The 10,394-nt window shown below is 40.6% G+C and overlaps 1 protein-coding gene across 1 annotated transcript; it reads left to right on the top strand.

Moving 5' to 3' along the window:
* The first annotated feature begins 874 nt into the window (after positions 1–874).
* PWWP3B (PWWP domain containing 3B) lies at positions 875–2,959 on the top strand. Its single transcript, XM_068963007.1, has one exon. The coding sequence runs from the start codon at positions 875–877 to the stop codon at positions 2,957–2,959; it is 2,085 nt and encodes a 694-aa protein (XP_068819108.1).
* The last annotated feature ends 7,435 nt before the right edge of the window (positions 2,960–10,394 follow it).

Raw genomic sequence — 10,394 nt, 5'->3', positions numbered from 1 at the left:
AATCTCTGCCTTCTAAGCTCATGCTATTCACAAGGTCATTGTGTTGTGGTCTAGGTTCAAGAGATACAGACCTTATTATCTTTGTCTGCCTGCTTTGGGCAGATAGGGAAGCATTTACAGCTTAAAAATTATAAAGCTCTGTGTTTAGCTAGAACAGTGCTTCCAAACTGTTCTTAGACAAGTAGCCTCAGCATCACTTGATAACTTATTAGAAGTACAAAACTTTGGATCCTGTCCAGACCATCTGAATACAATTCTCAGGATAGGGCCTAGAAATGTAGTTTTAATAATTCTCCAGATGAGTTGGATGCACACCAAGTTCAGAGTCCTGCTTCTCTAGGTATAACATTAGGGGCACCAGTCCCAACATGTCTAATACGTCGAGTTCCTGACACACCACTTCTGTCATCATGCACATAGAGTCACATTTTAATAATCATGTGCAATAATGAAAGTAAGTTCTTTGAGATGTTATAAAAACACTTTTCCAGTTCTTATCCCGCACCTTATATTATTCTGCATTTTCCTCCTCCATCTGATGCCCCACTGAGCATTGTCCTCTCATCTGTCTCTTCTCTATTTGCAATTGCTCACCTACTTTGGCAAAATAATTTCATTTGCTGATACTCTTTCCCTTTTTGCTATTTCAGTATCTTCCATATTGTCCATTCAAACAACGTGTTCAAGCATCCTTGGGAAGTTCAGCTGGAGGAGAACAGGCCACACGAGCTATAAACACTTTGTAACTCTTTGTAGTTCTAAAAGGGGCATTGGTCAAAGTATTGTTTGTGGTAGGGACTTCTTCACAGTGACGAGAATAGCCAAACGCGTAAATCTCTGATATTAACCTCTTGGCACATAAATCTAAATCATAATGGATGCTGAGTATGTCTTATGCAATTGGCAAGACCAGTTGTGGCCAGCAAAAGTTTTGTCCAGATCTGAGGCTTCATCAAATAGTAAGAGAAAAAAGGTATTTTCCCTGGAAGTTCAAATACTCTCACTAGATGAAAAAATTCAAATGGAAAGCACAGAAACAAAGATCCTAACTAAATCTCAAGTTGAAGCTCTTGCCTCCTCACTAGCCACACAGTCAGAGCTCAGTGACCCACCTGGAGAGGAAACAGCCTATGCCAGGTCACTAAAAATGGCACTAGATATTCTGAATGCGAGAACAAATTTTATTCAAATAAGCAGTTCAGATGAGGAAGAGACCACTATACTGTCTCAGAACATACCACAAAAGCCATCTGATTCACCCCCTCGTAAAAAGTATCGGAAGCATAAAGGAGAAGGAGACTTACCAAAGTGTCTGGAGGAAAATGAAAATTCAACAACCCTGTTAGTATCATCAGAGAGTGATGATTCCCTGTATGATGATAAATCACAGGTGCATGCAATGATTGATAGTATTCCAAATGAAATGGAAACAAAATCATCACAAAACCTCAGCTGGTGCCAGACTTTCCCTTCACTTTCAGAAGATGAGGATGAAAAAGAGAGCAAGAAAAAGATTGACCTCTCAATTTTGCCTTTGCTTTCCACAATTAAAGAGGAAGATGTATATGTTAAAGAAGAAAAATTCAGTTCAACTTTACCATCAGATGGCTTCATTGTGCCCAAAGCTTTAAAAGAGGATCCAGAAGACATCTACCCAGAGGCCCTAGCCACTTCCTCTGAATGCTCTGCCCTCTCAGAGAATATTGATGATCCTGGAGAGGGTCCCTCTGATCCATGCTCAGTTGCCAGCCAGAATCAACCTACTGTGGAATCAGAGATGGGTGCTGAGGCATCCCCTCAGCCTTCTCCACGGGAACATCAGGTTTCATTTAGTGCCTCTAGCCATTCTGGGGATTATTCACTCCTCGGGAGTAATGAAAGAAATCTTCAGAGACTGGATTTTGAAGAATTTGAGGAAGAATTTCAAGCTTCTGACAAGTCAGCGCGTGCAAGTTTGATTGCTGCATCCATATTAGATGACGATGAAGAAGATGAAGAACTTCCCCGTTTCCTTTTTCATTATGAGCAACGTTCATTTGAAACAGGGATGATTGTCTGGTTTAAGTATCAAAAATATCCATTTTGGCCATCAGTGATAAAAAGCATCAGGCGAAAAGAGAGAAAAGCAAGTGTGATTTTTGTTGAGGCAAATATGAATCCTGAAAAGAGAGGCGTTAGAGTGCCGTTTAGAAGGTTAAAGAAATTTGACTGTAAAGAGAAGCAGGCACTAGTGGAGAAAGCCAGGGAGGAATACAGTGAAAGTATTGACTGGTGCATCTCGCTTATTTGTGACTACAGAGTTAGATTAGGTTGTGGTTCTTTTGCCGGCTCATTTTTTGAGTATTACGCTGCTGACATTAGTTATCCAGTTAGGAAAATAATCAAACAGGATACCTTCAGGAATTTATTTCCAAAGCTGCAAAATGAAAATACTGGGAGATCAATGTCTATGATTTCCCAGACCAAGAAAATGTCCTTCCAGAAAATTCTTCCAGACCGAATGAAGTCTGCTCGGGACCGAGCCAACAAGAACCTAGTGGACTTCATCGTGAATGCAAAGGGAACAGAGAGCCATCTCTTAGCCATCTTAAATGGCACGAAAGGGTCCAGGTGGCTGAAATCATTCTTGAATGCACATAGATTCACACCCTGTATTGAAACATACTTTGAAGATGAAGATCAGTTGGATGAGGTGGTGAAATATTTGCAAGAAGTCTACAAACAAATCGATGAAAAAATGCTGACTCGGATAAGAGATGATAAAATTAAATTTATTCTGGAAGTTCTTCTGCCAGAAGCAATCATCTGTTCAATTTCTGCTGTTGATGGATTAGATTACCAGGCAGCAGAAGCAAAGTATCTGAAGGGGCCATCTCTAGGATACAGGGAAAGAGAATTATTTGATTCAAAAATCTTGTTTGAAAAGAGGCGGAAACCATTAACAAAGGAAGATCATTAAATCTTCTGAGGGTCCAGTAACAGGGAGCTTCCATAGATTCTAGCTTAAAAGAAAAATCTCTGAATTATTCTAACATATTTTTTCCAGAAATGGGAGATTTTGGGTGATATGTTCACTTCTTTTTGCAATATCTAGGATCTATGACCTGTTCTGCATCTTCATTTCCTTTTCTTTCAATTCTTCAAATTATTAACATATTTCAGCAGTTCTACTTTCCTGTGCATTTTTAGAAAGCATAATTCCAATATGATTAATAAAGGAGAGTACTATTTTGTTTTTTGACATTTTTGTGTCTATGCTGTATAGTTAAATACAGTGTGTGCAATCGTTTTAAAATTAAAGTTGCACCGGTATGACATATTAAGCAAGATAATTAGAAAAAAGCATCAATCATATATTTTTGCTTAATTTTTATAAAATATTAGACTTTCTCTTAAGATAGCTGAATTATTTTTCCTGCCAAGCTTATTTATTTTTGGAAAAATATCTCTGAGATACAGAACCAAAGATAGAGATGCTTTGCTATATATTACAACTGAGTGCAATTGCTTTTGCAAGAAAACAATCTGGACAGTGGATTATCTGCATGCAGTCAGTGTGTGTGTGAATAACATCACAGCATGCAGGAAAGAATTTCGGCAGCCTTGAACAGGATTATTCATTCTACAGTTCCATGAAGTTCCATGTGTGGGAGTGTCTATTGTTCAATAGCCAGAACAGTTTCTTAAAACAGACAGGCTTTCGCTTGCCTTCATAACTAACATTGGCTGTATCTTAATATAGCCTTCTGACCACACATAGAAGGCAGTAGAATCATTGTATTCATGGTCTGGCTACTCTAGATGTATGAGTCCAGACTGACTGCTTAAGAGCCCACCTCGTTTGATATAAACTGTAGAAAATGCAAGCACTTTGTTCTGAATCTTGTATTTCCAAATACAGACTTGCTTGCTTCAAACCAAGCATTTTTTTTTTTATCATCTGGCTTGTTTGTACAGTAGTTCCAGTTGCTTTCAATAATATAAATTCCAACTGGTAAATCATTCCACATTACTAGAAAGAATAGATGGACCAGAATCTGTGAACTTGGAAATGGGTCACATAAAAAGTCTCTGTTTGGACAAATATGACAATTATCCCAACATGTTTAAAAATACATGATTGAAAGTTAAAGTCTGAAGTCAATAAACTGTTTATTCTAATTTGAAACAAGACTTTTAGTGAGAATAAATATTGAGAGCTATTTTATTTTAAAAACTTGATGTAAAATTAAATCCTAAAGGCTTAAGGTGAACCTGTCTGCATTTTTCAAAGTGAGACAAATGTCACTCCTAGGGTTTTGTTATGTGTTCACATGGCCTTGTGTTTATGTAAAAATTGCAGAAATTTGATGTTTTGCTTTTCGATAAAACTGTTATACCTTTCACCTTGGATGTTCACTTCACCATACTTCAGATTGTGCAGCTACAAAAGTGGTGTCTCTGCATACATGCACACACACACATAAGATTTGTTTGGAATTTTTGCTTATTGCAGTTGTTATAATTTTAATGCTGTTATACATTATCTGTCATTCTAAATAAATACTCACTGTTGTGATTGATTTTGTGTTATTTTAAAAGAAAGCCTTCAAAAGTATATAAGCTTCAGATTCCACAGAACCTTCTCTAGACCCTGTCTCCTGCCTGACAATGACCAAGACTCCTCGGGCGTACAGCCTGAACCAGTCCACATCGTTTACTCATGATCCTGAGGGTCACTGGACAACAGACCATCACCACAGTATATGTGGGCCTTATATCCTGGGAAAACACACGCTGTATTTGCTCTATAATATTGTGTTCCTTTGAATATAATATATTACCCACCTTCTGTTTTCTCAGTGGAGCTAACTCTATCTCCTTGATTCTCATATTTTCTTTACTACCTAGTTCATTTATTCATTCATTTAGTCATAACGCTTGTGAGTCAGGAAAAAAGCGATGTGTGGTTTGAAGCTCTGCTCTGGGTATTTAAGATGCCAGATTTAAAGTGAACCAGATGACCTTCAGTTCAGTTCAGTCGCTCAGCTGTGTCCGACTCTGCGATCCCATGAATCGCAGCACACAGGCCTCCCTGTCCATCACCAACCCCCGGAGTTCACTCAAACTCATGTCCATCGAATTGGTGATGCCATCCAGCCATCCCATCCTCCATCGTCCCCTTCTCCTCCTGCCCCCAATCCCTCCCAGCATCAGAGTCTTTTCCAATGAGTCAACTCTTCGCATGAGGTGGCCAAAGTACTGGAGTTTCAGCTTCAGCATCATTCCTTCCAAAGGAATCCGAGGGCTGATCTTCTGAATGGACTGGTTGGATCTCCTTGCAGTCCATGGGACTCTCAAGAGTCTTCTCCAACACCACAGTTCAACAGCATCAATTTGATGCTCAGCTTTCTTCACAATCCAACTCTCACATCCATACATGACTACTGGAAAAACCATAGCCTTGACTAGACGGACCTTAGTCGGCAAAGTAATGTCTCTGCTTTTGAATATTCTATCTAGGTTGGTCATAACTTTTCTTCCAAGGAGTAAGCGTCTTTTAATTTCATGGCTGCAGTCATCATCTGCAGTGATTTTGGAGCCCAGAAAAATAAAGTCTGACACTGTTTCCACTGTTTCCCCATCTATTTCCCATGAAGTGATGGGACCAGATGCCATGATCTTCGTTTTCTGAATGTTGAGTTTTAAGCCAACTTTTTCACTTTCCTCTTTCACTTTCATCAAGAGGCTTTTTAGTTCCTCTTCACTTTCTGCCATAAGGGTGGTGTCATCTGCATATCTGAGGTGATTGATATTTCTTCCAGCAATTCCAGCTTGTGCTTCCTCCACCCCAGCGTTTCTCATGATGTACTCTGCATAGAAGTTAAATAAGCAGGGTGACAATATACAGCCTTGATGTACTCCTTTTCCTATTTGGAACCAGTCTGTTGTTCCATGTCCAGTTCTAACTGTTGCTTCCTGACCTGCATACAGATTTCTCAAGAGGCAGGTCAAGTGGTCTGGTATTCCCATCTCTTTCAGAATTTTCCACAGTTTATTGTGATCCACACAGTCAGCAGCTTTGGCATAGTCAATAAAGCAGAAATAGATGTTTTTCTGGAACTCTCTTGCTTTTTACCTTAGTCATCTTAGATCACTTCTTCCTCATAATAGTGATACACTTCATCATAATAGTGGGAAATATTTCTTAACATTTTAGACTGTCTCTATTTGAAAAACAGAGCCCAAAGATTCCCCATATTTGTGAGTTCCTAGGTGTCTGGTTTGGGGTAAAGGAAAGTGAAAGAAAGTGAAAGTGAAGTTGCTCAGTCATGTCTGACTCTTTGCAACCCCATGGACTGCAGCCTACCAGACTCCTCAGTCCGTGGGATTTCCCAGGCAAGAATACTGGAGTGGGTTGCCATTTCCTTCTCCAGGGGATCTTCCTGACCCAGGGATCAAACCCAGGTCTCTGGCATTGTAGGCAAATGCTTTGCCGTCTGAGCTACCAGGGATTGCACGTCGGGGTAAAGGAAAGGTACCTAAATAGCTCTTAGGATGTTTTTTATATTGTGGCATATATTGAAGTAAGGGAGATGTGCCTCAAATATACATTTATTTTCCTCCTAAAGGCTACCCACTCCAGTATTCTGCCCTGGAAAATTTCATGGACTGTATAGTCCATGGGGTCACAAAGAGTCAGACACAACTGAGCGACTTACACTTTCACTTTTGAGTGAGTTGGCATGAGTTTGACTTCCAGCTCAGAGTGAATTCAGAAATCCCTTTCAGCCTCGAGTGGTTTTTAGGGCAGGCTCTGAGAGTGCCTTAAACTGGATCTGTAATCTAGGTTTGTGTGTCTAATGGGAATACACAGCCTGTCATTTACCCTAATCCATTGGATTAAGAAAACACTCATCGCCAGTCATAAGACAGAATGCTGAATAGCAGACCCTGATTCTAATTGCAAGGTTACAGACCTGCATGGAAATTGTATTTATAACACTTCAGTTTAGTTCAGTCGCTCAGTCGAGTCCGACTCTGTGACCCCATGAATCGCAGCACACCAGGCCTCCCTGTCCATCACCAACTCCCGGAGTTTACCCAAACTCATGTGCATTGAGTAGGTGATGCCATCCAGCCATCTCATCCTCTATTGTCCACTTCTCCTCCCACCTTCAACCTTTCCCAGCATCATGGTCTTTTCAAATGAGTCAGCTCTTCACATCAGGTGGCCAAAGTATTGGAGTTTCAGCTTCAACATCAGCCTTTCCAATGAACACTCAGGACTGATCACCTTTAGGGTGGACTGGTTGGATCTCCTTGCAGTCCAAGGGACTCTCAAGAGTCTTCTCCAACACCACAGTTCAAAAGCATCAATTCTTCGGCGCTCAGCTTTCTTTATAGTCCAACTCTCACATCCATACATGACTACTGGGAAAACCATAGCCTTGACTAGACCTTTGTTGGGAAAGTAACATCTCTGCTTTTTAATATGCTGCTTAGGTTGGTCATAACTTTCCTTCCAAGGAGAAGTGCCTTTTAATTTCATGGCTGCAGTCACCATCTGCAGTGATTTTGGAGCAAAAAAAAATAAAGTCTGACACTGTTTCCACCGTTTCCCCATCTATTTGCCATGAAGTGATGGGGCTGGATGCCATGATCTTCGTTTTCTGAATGTTGACCTTTAAGCCAACTTTTTCACCCTCCTCTTTCACTTTCATCAAGAGGCTCTTTAATTCTTCTTCACTTTCTCCCATAAGGGTGGTGTCATCTGCATATCTGAGGTTATTGATATTTCTTCCAGCAATCTTGATTCCAGCTTGTGCTTCATCCAGCCCACTGTTTCTCATGATGTACTCTGCATATAAGTTAAATAAGCAGGGTGACAATATACAGCCTTGACATACTTTCCCAATTTGGAGGCAGTCTGTTGTTCCATGCCCAGTTCTAACTGTTGCTTCCTGACCTGCATACAGATTTCTCAAGAGGCAGGTCAGGTGGTCTGGTATTGCTATCTCTTTCAGAATTTTCCACATAACACTTAGATCTCTATGTCAATATATGCATCCTAATAAGGAAAGAGTAGACCTCTGAGACCTGGAATAGTAATGAGTGCAAAAATCTTGAATCCCTATCATCCCCTGTACACTCAGTCTGGCAAAAGTAGCCCCCTAACCCTAACTATTGGAGAGCAACCTCCCTGTCCCTGGAAAACAGGGCAATAGCCTCATCTAAGGCAGCTGCCTTGAAAAGACTGCTTGTCTTACTCAACAGCCAACACTGATGTTTTTCACTGCTTCCAACTCATGGCAAGGGTAAGGTTATCACAGCACAAAACCAAAATACAGTCTCTCTTCAGGTGGAATATCCAGAATGAGCTCTAGGAACTGGCTAATAGGTGCTTGTGTGAACTGGGATAATACATGTTAGAATGGATTTGAGGACTCACTGACATGGGAGTACATACTTATGACTCAGAGGTCAATGACCTGGCACTGCCTTCACATGTGCTGTTTGGGTGACATCTTGAAGCTTGGGCAACATGCTATGTATGGTAAATGAGACAGAAGATATTAGAACTTGCTTGCCAGAGTACTGAGGAATTGTTGAGAATGTCAAAAGGAATGAAGGCATTAGAAATAATTACCTTCATAACATGAATAACAGGAGACAAGAGGACCTATCTCTAAAGTATATTTCCTTCAGAGGGCAGAGAAGACACTACTATAATAAAGCTGTGAGGAGGAACACTTGACATTGGTGAAGGGGAACATTTGACATTTTTGTAAAAGTCAATGTATGCTCTCCTCTGCAAGTCATCATTAGAAGTAAACTGTGTTCTAATGGAAATAATAAGATTTCAGAACCCAGGTTGCTGCACAAAATCTCAGGGACAAGTATAATTACCATAATTGGAAGCACAGCCAGAGTGGAATCAAACTAGTTTGACTGACAGAAGTCTGTGGTAATGCTTTATTGATAGTATTCCAGGGCTAGATATATGAACAGTTCTTTTGTATGAAAAGAAAACCTGAGACTTGACAAGTCAAAAAGTCTGATGTTAATAGACTTGGTCCCCTACCACGTTTTCAGATCTGCAGTGCAAGTTCTGTTACTCAGGCCTCAGTATATCTTATAATGCTTACAGTATCTATGATGGATGAGGAAGCATTATCTAAGTCATTCTAAGCCATAATATGGGAGTTACAACACAGAATCCTGAGGTTCTGAGCAAAATTCATATCTCCTATGTCAGTAAACTACTTGCCAATTAAAACATAGCTCCTTACATGCTATTGAGTTCAGTAGAAATATATAGAGAGTGCCTTACCAAGAGATAGCAAGTAAGGTGCTATATGACAGGAGTTGCCCACCATAAGCTGAACGTTATGATACTTACCAAGTGATAAGATCTGGCAAGCTCAATAGCAGTCCATAGTACCATGGACACGCTCCAGGATCCAGCCTGAGAAAGCACAAATAAATTGGCTGACTGCACAAACCCTCGTGCCTTTGACTGCTATTACAATGATGCCCCTCATGAGGCAGGGGGTGGTCTATGAACAACTACTGGAAGAGGAAATTATTAATCTCAAACTTAGGGCACAGATGTGTGAGCATTAAATATCAATGATAGCTGTAAATGGACTGCCACCACTCTTCAGTTTCAGTCAGAGTAGAATAATGTTGAAGCAGGAAACTTCCGGTTGGCAGAACTGTGAGTATTACATCAGGTTCTTCACTCTGTAATTAATGGTCATCCAAGGAACTGACTGTAGAGAAGGCATTTAAAAACCAGGTGTTTCTGATCACACATGTGGATATCAAACATCTTCTCTCCTCAGTCATCGCGGTTCTGGCACAGTGAGCCCATGAACTATCCTGGTGGCAGGGTTGGAGCCTAAGCTTGAGTTCAACAACACTGGCTCTCTCCATGGGTGATCAAGCTACTCCCACTTCTAAATGTATAACTCCCCAAGAGCAACATCTGATGCTGGGCACTCAGTTCCATCCCTTCCTTCAAGGATATCATCCAACTACCTCATTCTACATAGAATACACTGCACCCACTCTATCTTAGAGATGGTAGTTATTCATCATCACAAATATAGATGCCAACTTTAGACCCATAGGGTCAAGCACCACTTGCCTGTAGTGATGTGCAGTTTCTAACATACCATTGTTTGACTTTTCCTCCTTCCTTGCTTAACCATGTTATTGTTGTTCAGTCACTCAGTCATGTCTGACTCTTTGTGACCCCATGGACTGCAGCACACCAGGCTTCGCTGTCCTTCACCATCTCCCGGAGTTTGCTCAAACTCATGTCCATTGAGTCGGTGATGCCATCGAACCATCTCATCTTCTCTTGTCCCTTCCTCCTCCTGCCTTCTATCTTTCCTAGCATCAGGGTG

Source organism: Capricornis sumatraensis, chromosome X (genome assembly GCF_032405125.1).
Source record: "Capricornis sumatraensis isolate serow.1 chromosome X, serow.2, whole genome shotgun sequence".
NCBI lineage: Eukaryota > Metazoa > Chordata > Mammalia > Artiodactyla > Bovidae > Capricornis > Capricornis sumatraensis.
The sequence above is the reverse complement of the archived record's forward strand: the minus strand, read 5'-3'. Positions and strand labels throughout refer to the sequence as shown.